Source organism: Takifugu flavidus, chromosome 16 (assembly GCF_003711565.1).
Source record: "Takifugu flavidus isolate HTHZ2018 chromosome 16, ASM371156v2, whole genome shotgun sequence".
Taxonomy (NCBI): Eukaryota; Metazoa; Chordata; class Actinopteri; order Tetraodontiformes; family Tetraodontidae; genus Takifugu; species Takifugu flavidus.
Window position 1 is genome coordinate 7643618 of NC_079535.1, and position 21608 is coordinate 7665225.

The following is a 21608-nucleotide window of genomic DNA, read 5'->3' on the forward strand; positions in this document are numbered from 1 at the left end:
TGAATGGAGGTGTTTTGGTTTCCATCTTGACTTGTGTAGAAATCGACGGGTTGCGTGAAGCCATGACTCATAAAACAAGCTCCCATCCTTATCTGGGCTGCCCCCTGTGACCCCATAATAGACTAAAACGGTGTCAACGCCTCCCCGAAGCAAACACGGTTGCATAAAAAGCTTATTTAGTGCGCACTGACTGCGCTTGAACTTTCTCGCATGCTGCGTAAAGTAAATGGGATCAAATGACTGAGCGTGACAGGCTGGTCATTTAAACTGCAGGCTGCTTTAAGACCCAAAAGGGGGGAAATGAGGTGTTTTTGACTGTGCTGACAGCAATGGTATTTTATTTTCTCAAAACGTTTATCAAACTTCCACCGGCGGTTTTATGGACTTCATCAGACTGGATGACAGATCAGGTCAGCAAGAAAAGAGCAGAATAATCCGAGCTGTGACGTACCAACGAATACGAATCCTCACATGATTTAGAACCCTTCCAGATTCACCTATCTGATCTTGTTGTTCTCAGCAGTTGATGCTTCGGAGAGTCCCAACAAATGGCCCCGCAATGCGTTTGTGTGGAGAGTGCGCCATCTATCGGAGGACAGAAGCGGTGTCAATGCGCGTCCCTTTAGTCCCTCTTCCGTCAAATGAAACACTCAGGCCGAGCAGTTCAAACATCCAGGTTTATTTTTCAAGTGAAACGCACGTGCACTAGTCAAACAGCTGATTTTTCTACAAGAAAAAAAATGCACAAGGTTAATTCACAATCCACAAACCACACGGCACAAAAAGCACACAATTACACAAGGATTCGAAACTGGAGAAACAATCATCACCTTGGAGGCTACAACATGCACCAGACACCAGTTTACATCCACGAGTGAGTTTCTACACCAAACACAAAGAGTTTCAGCAACATTTCCATCAATAGTCACACTAATACTACAACAGCACCATATTCTTCAAACACAACGTGAATAAATCGGTAAATTCAAGCTTTCCACCGCTCTGGATTCACAACGACACCCCCTAACGATACACACAACTGTTCTGACACCAAAGAGTGTGAAGACGGAGAGCGAGAGCTTATACGAGCCTCCTCAGAGCACGCTTTCGCTCTCATCTCCCAGGCTGAAGGAGCGCAGGTTCTGGTTGTGGATGGAGGCGACGGTGGTGGTGTTGGCGGCGGTGCTGCCGGGAGTGATGACGATAACCGGTGAGACGCTGGTGCTGCAGGGCGTGGTGGGCTCCGGTCGCCGGTTGCTGATGTCGGCGTTGTCGTTGGTGGCGTTGTCGTTGAAGGCGGTGTTGTCGTTGCCGCTGTTGAGGTTGCCCTGGCCACTGGGCGTCCATCCTTCCTCGGGACTGCTGGCCACGAGGCTGACTTCAGACGGGGCTTCGGAGCAGATGGACATGCGGGCCACCGTGGCGTCCTGCAGGCCGCTCAGACTGCTGGGGAGGAGGCCTCTCTTCTTCACCACGCCCTCCAGCTCCAGCTCCATCAAGCTGCGCTTCATGGCTCCTTTCTCGGCGTCTCCTCCCGCCTCCTCCAAGGAGCGGTCCGACGAGCTGTTGCTGGAGCGCATCCCCGAGTCGGACGAATCTTTCTTATCCAGGCTGATTTCGGTGAGGAAGCCAGGCCTGGTGAGAGGCCCGGCGTGCTGGGAGCTTGAGCGTGAAGCCTCTTTGTGAAGGAGGGGAGTGGTGGTGTCGGCTTCTTCTGGGCCCGAGTCTTCATCGTTGGGCAGCTTTTGGTACAATGACCCGGCTCCCTTCTTCTTGGTGCCTGGGGTCCTGCAGGACGCGCTGTGGTTCTCATCCTCCTCACTGATGGTGTCTAGGAGCTGACTGTCGGCCCCTGATGGGAAGTCTGTGATGTCACCCGCCTTGGAGCCTCTCTTGGTGAAGGATTTGCGGCTGTCTTGGTCGGCTCCATCCTTGGCCTAACAAAAGGAAAGAGGATTCACTGACAAAAACGTGGAAATGCGCTCCATCTTCTCTTTGTCTATCCGTTATGTGCCAACATAAATAACAATTTAATGTGAAATTGAGGAACCAAAAAAAATACATCCTTTCATCAAACTGTGGTTTGTCTGCAAGAGTTTTGGGTACTAATAAAATACACAAAAGTAATATATCAAAATCCCCATTAAACAAAAACCAAGTGGAACACTTTATTCTGTTGGGACGTTCCTATAATGTGGATGTTTTAACAATCTAGGGCGCAACTTGAGTCGTCCTTTAGACTTTGTGATATTAAAACTGCAGTCACGCTCTACGATGGACTGGCGACCGGTGCCGAATGTCATCTGAGGAAGACTGACTGAGGTCAAGATGAGGCAGAGACGAACATTTGGTGTTTCTAAGCCATGAGATGTGTATAACGGTAGAACGTTAGCACACACCTCCCACTCCTCCATCATCACACTGTGGCTGTCAGACAACCTAACAGACGGCCAACGGCGATGACGGAGTACCTGATCTCAAACACACAGTAGCTTTCTTAGCAACGGCAACAGATGTGACACCTTCACCAGGAAGTCTCATCGCCTAAATGCAGAAGTAATGCTTCTTGGAAAAAAAAAATAAAAAGACTGTCCACCCACCGATTTGTCCTCGGAGCTGCCGGCCTGGGCGAACTGTCCAGGGTGAGGCCTCTCTGCCCCACCGCCGGCCATCTCCAGCTGGGACATCTGGCTGATGTATTCTCTGTAGGCGTCGCGGTACTCCGCTTGCTGCTTGTCAGTCAGCCTGCAGATGTCATTGGAGGATTCCTGAGAGTTGAGGCTGGACATGCTCGACGTCCTCAGATTTGCCACCTGATTAGGTGACGGGAAAAAAGTTAGAATAGCAGAATGAGGGACAAAAAGAACCACGGCGAGGCATTAAACTCAGCTCAACTCGACAAAAGACCCAGGATTGTGTCACATGATTTATATTTGGAAAACAGAACACAAAGTGAGAACATACAGCAGCAGAGGCAGCTGCCGACGCGTGAGCGCTCGTGTCAGAGTTTGCAAAATGGGAGTGTAAGCTACAAAACCAGGCAGCCTCATGACACCTTTGTTTGCAGCAGAGTGCCCGTGTGTATTTATAATTCTGCAATATTCAAAAGCATCCTGTACGGCGCAGTTTTTTCTCTCTGGCTGCTGTTTTCACTTCTCAAAAACCACATTAATGTGAAACCAGGGAGGTCACCAACGCCTTGGCTCAGTTGTGGGCTCGGGATAGTTTAGGTGGTGCGACTGTGCAAATCGCATTTGCAGTTATTACACTCCCACACAATTGCTATTTTTAAAACTTTATGCGTTGGACCAACATTGAGTGACAGCACTGCAGTTGGCAGTCACCAAATGGGGGCTGGCGTTACTCTTAAATAATCATTTTCGTATGCACACAAACAGTTGCGGTTTATTTATACAGAGCTGTTGAGATGGAAGCTGACCGTCCACTGCGAGTTGCCGCTGGGTCTCGGAGGCTCCTCCAGACCGGCTCCGCTGAGCTCCTCAAAGCTGAGGTTGAGGCTGAACGCTGCCGCGTCTTGCTGGACGACGGCCGAGCGTCGTTTGGGCTCTGTTTGGTGTGTGACGCTGCCCTGCTCGCTAGCAGCTCGAGATTCATCCAGTAGCAGGGCCTGAGTCTCTGCGTGCCGCTGCTCCATCACCTTGGTGAAAACATTGGAAGTGGGGGAAAGAGGTTTTGGATTAAGAATATTGCGTTGTCCACTCCTCTCCAACAACAAACTCAGATCAGCCAGTAAACCAGATGTTTACTGGCTGCCTCCTGGCAGCTCCACGGTGGTTAACCCACAGTGTTGTAAGACCACAGCACTTTCCTGCTGCTCCTACATGAGCTTTGTGCTGAATCCCCAGAAACACAGAAGCAACTCAGGACACTGGTTTGGTATTAAGAGTGCAGGAGAGCCAGTGGCACGTGTTAGTGATTTCAGCCCTGACTTAATCAAGTGGTCTCCTGGCTGACTGACTGGTGCCATTCTCACAATACGGCCTGTAAAATAGGGAATATGAGCTATCGACCATAATAAACTAGGTCGTGTACAAAATTCTGCTTTGCCTCCTTTTTGAATAATCAAGTGTGACAAGGTCCAGGAACACATGTCACTACAGGTTAGTTGCAGATATTCACTCAAAATATAAATACAGCTGGTTGCTTATTTCACTATAGCCCCCGAAATAGTCTCACCATGTTTCTAAAGAGCTGCCAGTCACCAAAGTTCATCTCCATCTCTTTCTTCAGGTCATCCAGGTTGCACTGCGACAACACTCGACCGTTCACGTTAGCCTGCGCAGGAAAATGAGAGGAAAAATGGCTGCTGCAATGCAAGAGAACAAGCCTGTTTATGAGAGACAAGCAGTGGATTATGAATGAACAGGCCTACCTTCTTGATGATGGCGGTGTACTGAGGCAGCATGGTGGTGTCGATCCCATCTATCTGCTTGACCAGCTCACAAACAGCACCAGTGTTCATAGAGCTGAGCAGGACGGCGGGCTGGATCTAAACACACACAGACAGTTAAAATATAAACCTCTTCAGCGTGCTTTGGTGGGCAAACTAAACTGCTCAGCTGCATGCTGGTGAGCACTGTATACCTACATGTTCAAAACAATTAAGGGCACAGTTAATGTCCTTTAATTTCTTTGAACAGTTCATCACTAATTAAGGTAAAACCAGAAATGCTACCTGGCGAAGCCGACATGCAGCATTGCTGTGAGACACCCAGAGCTGCAGAACCACAATCCCACACAGTAACTCTCTTCATCAGTCACACAGTGTAAGTGTAAAAGTAAACAAACCTGCCAACCCATCTAAATACGACATTACCTACTCTTGTTCTTTTTGTCTCTGTATACACAAGAATGAAAACCGCGCAGACATCACTTAAGAGAGGGAGTCAGTGAGTCTGTGAGTTGCCACATGGAAAATGTCGGAACCCAGCAGCTGCCAGGCCCGATGTGACTATTACTGAGGACTCACACGAGGACGATATGCCACCTTGTGGTACAGGAGCCGCACAGACCTGTCTCTGTCATGTGATTCAGCAACTATCCCCAGGAATTTGGCTTCTGCCTCCCGTTTTCCCCATTAATACGGTACATTTCTCTCTCCTATCACTCGATCCAATGCTGTCTCTTCCCGCTATTAGCACCATTAAGACACAGCTTAAGTCTAAGCCCTGTGTTTTGTTTCAGCTTCCATTGGAGAGGAGCTGAGCTTGAGACTACGAGTGCTTGTTAAACAATGAAATAAGCAGCTCATGCGACAGAGCACACAATGGTAGACGCCAGCTACCTGTAGTAGCGGCCAAGAGGATGGAGATTTGGCACATGGGGACTATGATGTAGAGGATTTACTCTAAAATGAGACCATGTTAGTGAGTTAACTAAACTACTCCAGGATGTGAAGTTTTCCATGCTAATTCTAGTTATTCTAAAAGCATGCTTGGTGCTACTTTGCAGGTGTTAGAAGTGAAGAGCAAGGATTGGCTAGTTGAGGTGTGACATTAAAATATTCACTAAAGGTGTACCTGTTTCAATTTGTAAGGCAGCGACTTTAAATGCTTGAAAAGGAGACAAAGGGAAGCAACAGACAAAATGTCAGAAAACAATACAAACAAGAGCACATTGAAGCCAGGAGCAGGACCTGTGGAGGAAAAGGAGCACAGGCAGACAAACCCAGTGAACTCATTATCAGGTCACAGGACAGCAGCGGAGCCCGACACTCGTCTGTCTTCCAGGGTAGAACGGCTGCTTTAGGGAACCTCCATGATAGAGAGAGTCTTAATCATAACAAGACATCTCACACCACACCAAAAGAAGTACTAATGTAAGAACACCTCCAATAGGACGCCACAAATCAGACTGCAATACTAAGAATGTGAGAGAAGGAATAAATGTCTGCATATATTAGTGTGAACCCTCCCAGTGTCTGTGTGTGTGAGTATGTATGTGTGTGATAAGACTGTAATTACAGCTGGGCTGAGCTCAGGGCTGGGCAGAAGGATGGTGAAGAGGAAACAGAGCTCTGTGAGGGAGGAAGCGTCTTGGTAAGGCGATAAGCTCCACCAGAGTTGAGCTTATTGTCTGTGTATGTATGTGTGTGTGTGTGTGTGTGTGTGTGTGTGTGTGTGTGTATTCGCAGCCCCAACAGTTGCTCTGATGATAATCCCGACAGCCCGAGGAATCCATACCCACACTTATATCAGCTAAGCAATTACAGTGGGCTCAGCCTGTTACACATCTCAAAGACTTAAATGAGCGAGTGTGTGTGCACATATTCACAGATTTGCAGCAAAACGCACAGATGTGAACGCCACACAAAGAGATCAAATGGAAACAAAGGAAGGGATAAGATCGGCTAATACATACATACTGTAGAAGCCAAATGGAAATGTATGCTTGGAAGGAAGGGTTACAAAGGTATGAGGGAAGACATGAAGAATAGATAGTGTAATTTACACTAAGGTGGTGACGGGAGTTTAAAGAAAATGAGGGAAGACTGAAGATTATACAGACGCTAAAATGCAGGCAAACAAGAAAAGGAAAATTCCAAGGTAATCTTTATTTTAATCTCTCATGTAGATTTCAAAAGCGCTCTGGCAGTATCCTGATAAGTGGCTTTGTGGAGCACAAATCATCAAAATGCCCCACTTCTGAGCCCCGGCGTTAATCACATGCAGTTAAAGCTGCAGTCTACGTCTGTCCTATCACCTCCCGGGTGTTACAGTGCTGGTGTCAAACATGTAGGCATGCATTTTAAATACACTTCATGGGAAACTACCACTGTTAATGATGCCTCATGACTGTAACTACAAGTTACCGTAGCAGCTTCAGAGAGGGAGGAGGAGAGGACTTCTCTGGTCTCCTCCACAATAACACCCTGATATTGACACAGAAGGGGGAGTAAGGGTTGCGCAATCGGACTTTAGAACTGCATCTAGTCTATTTTGGTCTCAAATCTCAAGAACCGTTATCACCGGATGGCAGAGGCTGCAGAGAGAGGCAGTGTAAACAACGTCTTGGAAAAATCAAATAATGTTTGATGTTCAAATTGACACAATGATCTTTGGGTTAATGTTGCTTCAATATCAGTTTTGAGCTACAACATTTGTAGCTGTAATTGTCCTGTGAGGGACCTGATATATCCAGCGCTGTCTGTTACTTACTAGTCCACTGGTGCTGTCCTTAGGCTGACCAGATAGTTTAATGGAAGGGCGGGTAGATGAGAAGACATGGTGGGAGTAATGTCTTGGTTGGTGATACACATGTTGGGGAAAATAAGGCTAGGGACGGTAAAAGAAGGGAAAATCAAATGAAAAACATAAAGGAGCTCAGATACACAAACTAAACAAAACAAAAATGATTGGTTGTTGTTTTCATGAGGGAATCTGGTTCGTCCCTTCACTGATAAGAGTGAAAAGCCCACTTCCTGTCTCACCCGGTTGTAGAAGGGGTGCTGAGGGCCGGTCATTCCACTGAAGTAGGAACTGTGCGGCTGAGGAGGCAGCGGTCTGGCAAAGGCGACAGTGGGAGAGCAGGCCACAGAGCCCTGGCTGTACATGGACTGGGGACGGGGTCCGGCGTCTTGCAAGGGCAATGTGGGATAGGTCACCCCTCCCATGTTTATTTGCTCCCTCGCTGCACGCACATCTAAGGGAGAAAGACGAGAAGAGTGTTTATCTGCGATGTAGATGAGCCCGACTTGACTACGCTCCCTCAGATCCACCCACGCACCAACCATGTACATTTATTTCATCATATTCGGAGAGTTAAGATAAAATACATATCTAACAATCAGTTTACACAAGCTACCTTTGTTAATTCACAAGAGGTTGCTTGTAAACATGTTGTTTTTCTCAAAAATAAAAGGCAATCAAACATCTGAATACAGCAGAGACACCGTGAGCAGATCACGCTAATTACCTGACATTTCTATAACTGCACTGATCCTAAACAGGTAAATTTGCTGATTCACTGTAGATAAAGCAGACAGCCCGAAACTAATGTGATGATCAACAGAAGCACATTGCCAAGATTTTCAACAGATAAATGAACTAAACCCGGACAAAGTTCGTTTCAGAGAAGGGATTTCTGTGTCCAGGCAAGAAAGTAAGTAGCAGAAAGCGAAGCAGGCACCAGAATGTCTCCTTGTTACACAAGTGGCTGCTGAATGACATGCTGAGAGCGACCCGATCCAGCCGGCAAACACAATGGGGGCCTTATGATGTGAGTCAGGCCCATGGGCGGGTATCACTGACGGAGCCGAGCGGCGGCTGGCCACAGGACACAGGCATCCAAGTAGCAGGAGAGGAAGGAGCAAAATGACTGGGTCTGATCAATGGTCACCATGGGGACACGGGGAGGTGAAAAGTCCCTCCCACACAAACGCAAACAATGAAACACATGTTCCGTTGCTCCGTATACACCTACACAGTTTAAGGACGTGGATCCTGCACTCAGAGTCAATGTCTGCGTGATCATTTGCACTAATGACTCAATGGAACAGATTTTGTGTGTGTGCGACTTTGTGTGTTTTTTTGCCGTCTCATAATTCAGTGATGCAGCAGCTTCACACTAGGCGTCATTGACACTCCCGTATAGGATGAATGGACACTGACGCACGGTCAAACACAGCTCCGCTCACTTAGGGGTTAATATCGATGCTTTATTACGTCACTGAACGGTGCTGAAGGCAGTAACTAGGGTGAAAATATTGCCTTGATACCACGGTGCTGCAGCAGGAAGCTCCTTGATATTTGCCCATTTGTAAACGAGAAACAAGCTGTGGGTTCCTAAGTTCCACGCGGTGGGCGATGTTAGAGAAGACCCTGCTGCTACGTTATGAATAATGATGCTGCCAAATGAGCTGGGAGTGAAAGTGAACACAAACAGCCGCGTAACACAAGTTAAAATAGGCCAATGTGGCCATCGAGTCACATCATTTGGAAGAATGTTAATCCCCACAGCAGAACTCAAGAATGTTCTGAATGCTATTGTGGGCTCAGTGGAGCGATTCTGTTTTGCTGCAATGACTCTTCGCTTCGCTGGAATAGTGATCGTTTACATTTCCCTTTGATTTGTTCATCCGACTGCACAAACGTGTGTTTATGAACCTGCTATGATCTCCCTGAGTTTAGGGTCCAGGTTGACAGTGCATGGCAGAAACATCTCCACATCTCTGGCGGTGAGGACGGGCATCCTGGAGGACAGGAAGACCTCAAAACTCCGAATGTCACCATCAATCTCCAGCAGTGGCTCCACATCTTTGGTCATCGGGATATTCTTGGAGATTCTTAAAAAGAAAAGGAAAAATAAATGTAACGATAGTGCATTATTATACTGTGATTTCATTAGTTGTATACTCAAAGCCCACTATATTTAGGTGGGTTATATATATCAACGTGGCAGTTTTCTGGCTACATGGGCTCAGTAGAAAACATGAACCATTGAATTCTGATGAAAAGGGAACAGAGGAAATAGCAAGAAGTTCTGTTAAGATAGAAGAGATATGCAACGACCATCATCATCATGAGAGCAGAGATAACTGGATTTAGAAAAGGCAAGATAGTGAGAGGGGGGATGTTTGAGGACAGATAGAGTGAGGGATGTTATCTTCGCTAAGCAGAGGAGGAAACCTGAGAAGATGACAATCAGGGTAATTTAGCAAGCAGCAAATGGAAGCACGTCATGATGCGCTACAACTGCTACAAAGACGTTTGCTATCCCAAACCCCGAATACTCCATATTTAGAAATGTAGCTCCGACACACGAAACGCTGCACAGCAAAGCAGCAGCACAGTTCAGTTTAAAAAGTTAAAAAATGTCATATTATGTCATCAGTGCACAGGAATTGTTAAGTAGCGAGGATTATTTGCTTTAAACTGGTGTATCCAATTTGGACTGTGCTTGATAAAAATAAAACAACAGTATAAATGAGGACAAAGTAGCATGTGGCTGTGGAAACCCAAACACCAACAACCAACAACCAGGAGCAATCTCATTAAGATCATCATGCAGCTCTAAAAAATATGAAAGTCTGCCCGACTTCTGACACTGGCTATTCATCACTATAATGTGCTGCTCTTATCAGATGAGTGGGTAAACTCCAGCAGCAGGCTGGGGAGGTTCCCCCTCCTCACTTTTCCACTGTAATGTGTCACCCAAACCCTTCATGGTTTGCTTGAAATGAGTTAGTTTTCTAGGCCAACCAGTTACAGTTGAGTCCACATCCACCCTGGTCCCATGCAGGAGACGTGTGTTTGTGACTACTGCTGTTTTCCTGATGATATGGATGATGAGCTTGTTTCGGGGGTTTTTTCACCACTCCGATCTGTTTTCGAGAGTAAACAGCGGCTGGCCTCTCAATGACTTGCCAGGATGATTATTGCTACAGCATGATAGCTGATGTTGACTGTCAGCACCTGACAAAACCACTGACTAACCTAAAGCAAACCCAGGGTGCAGCCTCATCAGCCCAGTTCCATTTTTTTTAGCTCACTGATGAGTAGAGACAGTAGAGAGGACACTGAACGGGGTTTTTTTTTTAACTGAAATGAGGTCTAGTCTTCGCTCAAGGACATTTTTACCAGACAGATGGTCGGTGATGGACACATCTGCGGCTGCAAATCTCAAATCTGCGCCCTTGTGGGTACATCTCTAAACCAAATCTAAACCACTTTGCCAAGACATACAGGGGATGGGGTGTCCCTTAAATAATGATATGTCCAAAGATACTGACCTCAGTAGACTCTGATATTTTGCCACAGCTCTAGGACTAGAAGGAACTGAAATTTTAAGATCAGTGATCAGATACACAGGATATGACTGCATCTAAGTTCCATTTCTTCTTAAAAACCACACTCCCACAGACCAGCCAAGGTGAGCCATCCAAATGTCACTGTCTGGATTCAAGTGTGTCACAGATACACACAGTCTATAAAGTGCGGAAACAGGCTGTGAGCAGAGACGACACTGAGCCACAGCTGGGCTGCAGTGGACAAAGCCCTCTCAGTGTTCCTTCCATTAGAACCTTTAACAAGACCCCAAAGGTCAAGGAAGCTCCATGTTGGCACGCGGATGAACCCTGCCCATGTGCCCCCTTGCTGTGGGGGATGAGTAAGACCTCTGAAGGCACAGATGTTACCTGCATGCACCCATACCACAAACCCAAGCACAGTGAACAGCCGTAGCGTGGACACAAAATAAAAATAAAAAAAGTTAACAGCACCATGTACACCTGGACAGTGCTGGGGTGTGTGTTTGTGCCCATGAGTGTGGGCGTGTTTCACTGTTTTCCTCATGGACTATATTAACCCATATGCAGACTGAAAGAAGCCTGTACTTCCCCGTTGCCAGCTGACTTACTGCTGTTTATTTGTGGGCATGTAGACACAGACCAACAGGAGCCACTGACTCACACACATACACACAGCACTTCCTCTTACAAAACACCCGCCGTGACATTTTACGGAATCTCACTTTTTGCTTGTTGTTTCTTTTTAACCCCTTTACACAAAGCAACAGCATATACAACTACTTTTTTTTAAAAAAACCAAAAAAACTAAATAGTTGAAAGACAGGAATCCAGTGCTTTTGCATTTCCACCTATCACAGGATGCAAGCAGCCAGGACTTTCCATACTGGCATGTTATGACCAGTGCTGCATCAGAAACACACCGTAGCAAAAAGACCTGCGTCTTCCAAACACAACCATGAGCTGCCGTGAAGAAATCAAGGTCATCTATCACCGATTTACACTGAGACAGATGGAAAGAGGGGGAAAAAAGGAGAGTCAAGGGTCCTGTCCCAGCTGGTTGGGCGGACGTGTCTGAGATAATGGCACAAAGTCGAGCTCCCGTTTCAACGCTGGCCTTGTGAGAACTGTTAAAGATCACAAGTGTCTGAATGACTTATAAGGAGAATTATGAAGGGCCAAAAAGGACTATAGAGGCACAACTACTGTTCCACGGAAGAACTAACAGTTGATAAACCATTAGAGCAAGTTATGCCAACATCCTCAACTGCATGGTGTGAGAAACAGAGGTAGCCCTTAAATGACAACTGCAGTTTAACTACTTCAGAAGGCATCCTCTGGAGTTAACTAAGGATGAGTTGTTGGCCTTGGCATGAAGCAATTGACAGAAATCACTTCAAACTTAGTCATCTTCACAGCGAACAGACAAAAGGAACAAAGACGCTGCTATCAGCAATCAGTTGCCAAATGACAAGATGGATGCTTTTAGGTTGGAGTGCTGACGAACAACCAGGGTGCTGCTTTCAAGCGGAGCGAGGACAAGTGAGCTAAAGCTGTTCCTGCACAATGGCTCCATTTACAGGACCCGGCTTATAGCAGCAGTGGTACAGGCGCTTAGGCTCAACCACTTTCTGTGTGGTGCAGCCATTAGGAGCTTTCTGAGCTTATCCAAATGCTAATAGGTCCCAAGGCTGCCTGGAGCAGAGTCTTTCTTCTCCTCTCAACCACCCACACACTGCAAGTGGTAGAAATGACCAGAATTCTGCTCTCTATCATTTCTGTTTGCTATTTGGGCACTAAGTACAGATGTGCCACTTGACTTTGCTTTAAGCTGTCTGCTGCGCTCGCGGATGATGGACGCAACCGATCTACAAAGGAGGCACCAAGATGCCAAACATTTCCATAAAGGGTCCCAAATACAGAGTCAGATGTCTGCAGAAAAAGACAAATCCTTGTGCGCACAGTGTTTGAAAAGTTAAAGAGTTTTAATGTGTGACCAGAACAACAACCAGACTAAAATCAGGCACATTCCTCTTCTGGTCAGCGTCATGTCAGAGCTGCTGGCACGGCGTCTGTGGATGAACCCGGTGAGGCCCTCTCTGGGAGAACAGCAGACAGCCTAGAAAAGTGGTGCGTGGACGGCAGAGCAGCATCATTACAGTGAAACCCACCAAAGCCTCCACCACCGCGAAGGCAAAGAAAACTAAAATCTGTTTTTACTTTAGATTAAATGCTATTTTCTTCTTAAAATCCAGTTTTATTTCCCTGATTTGAATCCAATCCATCATCTGAGGTGGACAGCGTGTGCCTGCTCTCTTCTCGCCGCCTCCCCGCTCCAATCATTTGGCAGTGCCAACTGACAATTGTGGCAGTGTCTGTTTTACGCATACATCCAAGGCCGATTTTATTCCAATAATTAAAATTCTCTTGCGCTAAACTGGACCCGTGTATCCCATATCAAACCACAGAGACGAGCGGCTAACACAAAACACATGATGCTGATAAAAAAAATAATAAATTGAGCTGTTTTAGAGGGAACTGTCTCCAGTTGAGACAGGCCTAGAACGTTCAGTGGTTCCCCGAAATGCTGATTAAACTCATGTGGAGAACTGAAATGGAGTCTCCTTGTTCCAGACCCCAAAACCTTAACTGAACTATACAAGGTTTCAGCATGAAATCCCAGTTTGCCAGTACATTCACACCAGTATGTCCACAGATCGTCCCACCTCCACTGTTCCAATGTGATGATGACGTATTTCGCTCGTGTGAATACAAGAATTTTAGCATTATTGCTTTTTTTCCTCCAAAAGTTTCCACGGTCTCAGTAGCATCTTGGACCATAGCTCTGCTTTTAAGTCTTAATAGGAACAATACGCTCAACACGAACGAATGACTCAACCCTAAACCCAAAAGGTGGGGTTTTAATATGTGGGCCAGACCACACGAACACTCTCACTATCAAAAAAGTCATCCAGACCATGGAAACTCAGTCAGGCCTCAACAAATCCTTCCATTATTTTGGGTGTATCCACAATGACTGACCACATATGAAAAAAACGGTAAGACGCCTTGGCTGTAAAAGCCCTCCGGTCTGTCTTTTCACTGGGTTTCTACACCTGCACATCCCATAAAGAGCCTGACCGCCATATTTTTGGGTCTGGGATGTTAAGCTCACGGCAGTGCTGGATGTGGGTGGTGGTGTAATTATCAAATGTGCCCCCGGCTCCTGCATTAGCTGAGTGACAAATCTCGTTGCCCACTTAAAGGTCAGTGCCAAACATCTCACAAGCCTGTGCTGCCAGTGCAGCAATTTATAGAAAAAGCCTCTAACCTTTGAACATTTTCAGCGACACCTCAGAGTAATCAGGGATAATGTTTAATGCGACAACACTGATTTGAGGGTCCTGCGGAGGTCTGCCTCTCAGCCATGGGCTTCCTGAAAGGTTAATCCAACCTTGCTGTCACTGATGGATGAATCCATGACTAAAATGTGGGGGACCAGTCAGAGGTGCTGCTGAGGCTTGTGACTTGTGCACAGAAGGGAACAGTGTATTTCATTTGACACTGACCACTTACACCTAATCTCTCTCACTGGGCTTAGAAAAAGAAGCGCTTTACAGATTTTCCAACAAAGAATGTTGTGTAATAGTTCCCTCCTCACGTTGCTCCTTCTTCACCTGATGCAATCCTGCATCTCTAGACCTTCTGTCCAGTTTGCTTTCACTGGGAGCTGCATCACTTCTATCCCTTTCCCCTGAAGGGTACCTACTTGACTCACCTTCACTCTGCTTGCCTTTGCTGATTGCACGCAGACAACATTTAACCGCAGAGCAGCTCCTATTTTAAGCGACCGTTGCAGACTCTTGATTAGATAAAAGCAGTTGTGCACTCTCTCTGTCAGACGCACAAAGTGTCAGCTAGCCATGCGATGTAAGACACAGACCATACATGCAGCATTAAGCATGTCATTATTAGTAATTAGGACTATGTGAGGTTTTGTTAGCATACTTTATAACAATTTATTCAATAAAAAGGTTTTACTTGGTCATTGACTGTGTACCGTGAGGAAAAAGGAATGCAGGAACAACAAGCGCCCCCAGCAGGGAGGCAGAAGAAAGCCATATTCAAACATTGATGACTGACAGTCCGATAAATGCAGCAGGAATTCACAGGAACAAAAGGCAACACAGCAAAGAATAAAGACTTCAGGCAGTTCAGAAGTATTCATCTCAAGAGCAGAATGGGATCTTGCCTTTCTCTGCGGCACGACATTTAAAAGCTTATTAAAGGATTCCACATAAAGGGAATCACCCGCATGAGGTTTGGAACTGCACTTTTATCCCGACACATAATTGCAACCAAATTACAATAATTGTGCCAATTAAAGTAATCCTGAAAGAGAGAAGAGAGCATCATATTAATGTTTCGCTGCTTTGGATAAGAGTCTCTCTAATTAGGGCTGAATTGCCAGGCTACATATTCATTCAAAGCACAATCAGCAAGGAAAAAAAAGTTTTGAAGCGTCCAGGAAGTGCCTGGCTCTAGTCTCATCTCTAAGAGGGAGATTGTTTGGTGGATAAATGGAGGGTTGGTACAACAAACAGATTGAAAACTGGAAGGAGAGGAAGAGCTGTTTCTTAGTATGCTCACATATAAAAATAAGTAATATTTAGATGGATTTTAGCCACAAATGTTGGAAAACCCAGTTGAAAACAAACACTTACAAACACTGTCATTTTACCTGAACGAATTCTCTGTTCTGCTTCCACAACTCTGTAAACAAGTGTGAGTCTGTGTGCACATATGTGTGTTTGCTGAATGCTGCCTGCATCTCCAGGCCTGATTAATTAGACTGATCCTCAGAGGAGTTGGGGTGACATATGTTCTTCCTCTGGCGTGAGAGCAAGGTGTGTGTGCGCGCTTGTGTTACATTTTCACCATACGTGCCGGTTCTTTGTGTGACCTGAAGTGTGTGCAGACTAATGTTTGTATTTCAGCTTAATTTCCTCACAACTTGCGCCTACTTCGCCGCGTCTTTGTGTCAGTGTGTGCAGAAACGCATGGCAAGCATTGGTGGTGTGCATTTATGTGTGGGTGTGGAGAACCAGGTGGCAGTGCCAGAAACCCACTACTGAGTGCGGCAGGGGCATCCTGGCACAGGCAGGGCACCAGATGTCAGAACCTGCTCGGTGGACCAGTGACACTTTTTTTAATCTCAAGCTGAAAAACAGGATCTGGGCGTCCAGGAATAAACCCTCTGAAGGAGGAAACCCAGCCCCAATCACCAACTGGTCCCAATATATCAAACAGATGAATAAATAATAAAAAGATGCTGGTCCAAAGAGACCAGGAATATATATCAGTTGTGACAAGAGCTTTTTGTAAGAGGTTAGATTTGAACAACATTTATGGGGTTTTTTGTATCTCTGGAAGAGTTTCCACTAAAAAAGACTCTGAGGTCACTGAGTAACAGTACCGGTAATTGAGGAAAAGGGCTGGGGTGTTTCAGAGCAATGTAAAGCGTGGGTTAGCTGTAGTTATTAAGTCTGTAAAGGTATCTCAAGCAAAAACTCCAAAAACTCAGTGTTTCTATTTGCCAGTTCAATCCTTAGGGCTTAACAATCTCACCTCACACCAGCTGTGAGAGCACCATTTAAACTGTTTAGATTTGAGCTTTCAGTAAATTTCTCCTTCAAACAGTTCTATCTTTGTTACACAGATGCCCCCCCCACCATGCCATAATAGTCGAGGCTGCCCCGTCTTATTGGTAATGATGGAAATTGTTAAGGTTATTAACATGCATTCTCCATCAGATTAGCAGGAGCTGTACTGGCCAACTCCTGCTACAGGAATTAGTCGTATGTATTTCTCTCTGTGATGTGTCAAACAATGGCATTTAATGCCCCAACATTGCCAGACAGTTTGCTAAAAACAGCTATTTGTCCACTTTGAGAGTGTTTTTTGTGGGAGGGTGTGGATGTATCTCTTTTTTTTATATTACGGATATGAGAAAGAGGCATTTTTTTCTACTGCTTTCATAGATTTTCATATTAATTTAGTTCTTAGATTTGTTGACTCTGAAGGACACCCGTGTTGAAAATCTCAGTTCCAAGATCATGATTTAAAAGGATCAATTGTTGCAAATGATTTTTCTATACTGGGATTTATAGCTGATCTAGTGCTGTGTGCTGTGGCCTACTTATCTGCAGCAAGCTTTACAAAAAAGCAGAGGAAGCCCGGCTGCATTATGACTGAGATGTAGGGTGACAGTTGACCTATAAGGGGCTGACTAACCCCCGCATTCACTTCACCACTAATATAGTCACTTAGTAATGCTCAAGGGATGTGCAGCTCTTTAAAAATGGTGAAATCCAACAGAGCATGTGCGTGTGTGTGTGTGTACTTGCTTGAAAATTGGCCATAATTTAAAAGAGACAGTATTTAAGATGCAGGATATAATGAGCACGCACATCTTCGCATTCTTAAAGAGGATAAAACCACGAGTATCTATCCTTGTCTCAACCAGAAAGGTGTAAGAAGAGGGAGTGCGAGTCTGAGAAGACCACAGAATGCTGCGTTGCAAACATTACAGAGATCGAAAACAGCAACGGAACGAGATGCATAGACAGAAGCAGAGTCTTATCAGGGGCAGATTAGTGCAAGAGATAAGGCCTCTAAGCAAGGCACTGTGTTTAGCCTGTTTGAGGCTTCCTGTCATCATCATTAAGGACGTTTCTCCGACGGCCACTGCAGAACAGAGCAGCCATTTGGAAAGATGTCCAATGAGAACGAAGACAAAGAAATGAGACAGAACTGGTCTCATGAATGATCACATGAATGGCTATAGGCTTAAGCATTTCTTAAGCATTTCAGTGTAGAGGTATTTAATTTCTATACTTCAATGGTATGGATGTGTCTTTTTTAATCTGAGGCAGAGATGTACAACAGTATTAGGCTCGTGTTGAACAGTATTCTTCTTCGATACTGTAATAGCATTTGATATTTGCTTGCCATACAATGTTAACCTAGTCTAATGAGGCAGTGCTCTGCCTTGAACATGGGGGATGGAGGCTCCTCTGCTGAATCTAGATGGTTGACAGGCTGACAATAACAGTGTATGACAACTCGCTGCCGCGGGAGTTGTATGCACTAGTGTATTGTGACAGAGTGCAACCTTTAAAGGCCAGTGACTGATATACAACAGCACCCGCACCCAGAGACTGGAGTCTTTGACGGTTCTCTTGCTCTTGTCTCTGGTGAGCACGTCTAAAAGCATCCGTGTTCCCAGACATACAATGACATGAGCAGTCATGTTGTTTACACAGGCAGATATATGAGACTTTTCTTTTCCTGCTCAGGCAAACAGTTGATGTTTAGTTCTTTTAGCTTCAGTTTTGTGCTTTTTCATGAATTAAAACCTGTTTTAATTTTACTTTATCATTTATATGATTAAAACCGTTGTGCAGATGTCCATGACTAAGACACTCCACGGCCATTGCTGCGCAACAATATGGTTCACGCTGAAAACCAAATCTTCTACCACCACCTGCTGGTCAAAGCTATATATATATATCACTATTTTGTCTCCAATATTAAAAGCCATTTTGTTTTTTTTTAGGAATTCACAGCCAGAAATAAATGTGTTGAAAGGTGACAACTGATACTAAACTTCACTCATATAATTTCTCATTTATATTGTATTTAATTAAATACCTTTTGAGGAATATATGAGATAAAACTTGTGAAATAAACTCCTGATTAACTATTCAAGCTGAACCTGTACCTCTCATAGAGGGTCTTGAGAGTGACCTGGTCAGACACTCCATCTGTCTCCTCCAGAAACAGGATGATCCATGAAGTCCTGTACGGCCACTCTTCTGTCATGTGGATCCATGACGCCAGCCGGTCCCAGTTGAAGATGATATGATTGGCCCGCAATAGACGGCCTGTCAAAATGGAGGGACAAAGGATTACTGGCCTGTTAAATCTGACTCCATGGTATGTTTTTGTTGCCCTGTTCCTTTGGTAGAAACTGTCCTTACAGTTCATTTCTTACCTGTGATAGAAACAATGTTGAGAAGCCTCCTCATGGTCTGTGGGCTGATGTCACTAAACCAGTCTTCACTCACCAGCAGCTTGGTGAGGTCAAAGGACATCTGTCTGGTGATTGTCCTTTGCATCTGGCGGCGGCGGTACGTGTCCTTAACAGAGCATAAACAGATCACATCATCACAGGGTCTTTGTTTAAATTAGCCGTGTTTCCAGTTGGCTTGAAACTACGCACTAAATGGATTACTTTATTTGCTGTTTGTATTCCAAATTAGCCATTAATTTATTAAATGACACAACTCGGGACTATGAAAAAATGTTTTAGAGAAACAATTTTTTTTTAAACATAACTATGATTCAATATTGACTAACCTAGTCTTAGCATGTGAATGCTTAATACAGTTAGACATGGCCCAAAACTTTATAGCCTAACCACGCGAACTTTTAATTGAAAACAATTTAAATGAAAGATTTCTTTCAGGGTTGCCCTGACGACAAGCACAGCCTCTCTTTCTGTCTGTAGAGTCTATGTTTTAATGAGAAAAACACATTAATTCCCTGCAAATTCAGAAACAAAGAGCCTCTGTCCCAAAGATGAACACTCATGACCCACAGACACGCTATTGACATGGATGCGCCCTGCTGGAGAACATCTGTGCCAGCAGACAGCTGCCGTGGTCAGGAGCCAAGGTGAGGCTTTTGGCTGGCTTTGAAGTCATAATGCCGGTCTCATGACCGCTTTCTCGGAGAGATCAAACATATGGCAAACTCTCAGTCAGAGCTGGAAAGGTATTTTCAAACGAGCACCCCTGTACTTCCTATAGCAGTTTTATTGTGGATTTTCAGAATTATTGGCTCGTTTTCTTCCAATTCTCTCTGTGATGAATAGTTGTATTGCCACTAAGGGTGAAGAAATATCCTGATGCCCTCCTCATGAGACAGAAGACCCATAATGAAAAAAATCTCACACCAATTATTCATATCACTGGTAAATCATGGGTACAAACAAATGTCAAACAAAAGAGGAGGCCGGAAGGCAGGAGGGTAGTGACAGGCTCCTGTGGGGGGGCATGAACGCATCGCGGCAGCAGCAGAGTCACTTAGCCTCCTGCCAGCAGACCTGGTGCCAGCATTTTGTCACAGGGACCCACCGCTGTTAGGCCCCGTCATTAGGCCATGGCGACACAACAGGAAGAGTAAACAGTCATTACATCAATTACACCAGGAACTTTGGCCATGCACTCTGTACTCATCTCCTTGATTTAGTCTCCTATTGTCTGCACCTTCCTGCCAATATCATACCTGTGGTGACTTCCCACTAAATTTTGGAGGCAACAAAGAGCAGGAACATTTACGGTAAAGCGTTGGGGTCAGAGGCTGCTCCCATGGGGCTGTAACTCCAATCACAATAGAGACAACAAGATATAAATAATAATTACCCTTCGATTGAGCGCATTCTTGCTGCCAAGTTTGGACTGGTCCAGACTGGTCAGAGACATTTTCCTCTCCATGTCTTCATGCCATCCTTGAAAGAGAAAGCGACACATGATATCAAACACTCAATGAAATGTCATTTCTATTTTCCATAAATGAGCAAGTTAAAGGTTCCTCACCCTCAGAGGGCAAAGGCTCTCCATTGGTGGGAGTCACCATGCAGAGCTTTTTGGCCGTGCTCAGACCTCTGCTGTTGAGGAATACTGGCAGGTGAACAATATTCCTCATGTAGTCGTGCCCGTTGATGTTGGAGTCTCTCAGGACGCTGTTGAGGTTCTGGTTGATGGCTTTGATGATAATATGGGGGTCGCTAGCAAAGATGGAGATAAAAGGGCCTTTGGAGAAGAGAACCCTTACCTGCAGTGAGAAGGGAGCCATGAATAATATAAAAGGTATGGTCTGATTGTGTTTCTACCCAGGAACCAGTCCACTATTTTCATTCTAAATCGCATCATCTACAATCTAAATCAACATTTTCATTGCACCCACAGGCACCAGTCAGCCGTAGTGCTTAAACTTAATTATTCCCATGAGAATGCTCTGCAGCACATGCTGTTGGGAATTTCCAATTGCCATCTAAAGGACATTGTCAAGATGTCACGGGACATCGATTTGTGCGACATAGTTGATTAACCCTTGATCAGCACCCTCGGCGGGATGAACCGCTGACCCTGCAGCAGCTGCCTGCACCACCCCTTACTGCCCTGTCACATGATGTCAGCGCCAAAATCTACTCAGAATGAACAAACAAAGAGAGTTTGGTCATGGTGTTTGTGACAGCTGCATATTTGAGGGTTTGAAATGAATGAAATTCTATTCTATTCTAGAAGCTGTGGATCACCCTAAATTTGGATGTGAGCTGATGCATCTGGGATGTCTGAGGCAGATGCAAAGCACTGAAGGAGTGAAGACTCTGTGTCCACCGGTGAAAGACCCATTCAAAGCAAAGAACCACATGAAACTGCCCCGAAACAATCAAGTGACAGATGAAAACAAAATTTCTATATATTATCTACTAATCAGGCAATCATCATTTCTGAGTCTCGAGCAAACGCACCGTGTCCAACATCTGTAACACTTTGTCCTGCTCGCAGGCGTCCAGTCCATCAATGATTATGGCCATGCGGGTCTGGTTCTGGGTGAAGCCGTCGATGGTTTTGGCCATTTTTGATATCAGTTCAACTTCGTGCTTCAAAACCTGTTGAAGAAGAACCAAATGATGATGATGTAACGTAGGCCCAGGTTTGACTCAACTTCTATTTGACTATATTCCTTTTAATTAATGAATATGCGGTATACT

At 45.2% G+C, this 21608-nt stretch overlaps 1 protein-coding gene across 8 annotated transcripts in view; it reads right to left on the minus strand.

Moving 5' to 3' along the window:
• Nucleotides 1-660: 660 nt before the first annotated feature.
• Nucleotides 661-21608, minus strand: part of kidins220a (kinase D-interacting substrate 220a) — a 31476-nt gene continuing 10528 nt past the window's right edge. For 4 of the 8 annotated variants that reach the window (XM_057011956.1, XM_057011954.1, XM_057011955.1 and 1 more), the window contains 15 exons: nt 21366-21506; nt 20428-20665; nt 20254-20339; nt 18822-18966; nt 18549-18711; nt 9126-9304; nt 7451-7662; nt 7179-7295; nt 6833-6892; nt 5541-5573; nt 4394-4510; nt 4198-4296; nt 3440-3658; nt 2601-2813; nt 661-1937 (listed from right to left, as the gene is read on the minus strand). In XM_057011956.1, the coding sequence (XP_056867936.1) occupies nt 1095-1937; nt 2601-2813; nt 3440-3658; nt 4198-4296; nt 4394-4510; nt 5541-5573; nt 6833-6892; nt 7179-7295; nt 7451-7662; nt 9126-9304; nt 18549-18711; nt 18822-18966; nt 20254-20339; nt 20428-20665; nt 21366-21506 (2865 nt within the window). In that variant the 3' untranslated portion in view covers nt 661-1094. The remainder of the gene's footprint in view (nt 1938-2600; nt 2814-3439; nt 3659-4197; nt 4297-4393; nt 4511-5540; nt 5574-6832; nt 6893-7178; nt 7296-7450; nt 7663-9125; nt 9305-18548; nt 18712-18821; nt 18967-20253; nt 20340-20427; nt 20666-21365; nt 21507-21608) is intronic. The other 4 variants (XM_057011957.1, XM_057011958.1, XM_057011959.1 and 1 more) reach the window with 4 other exon arrangements.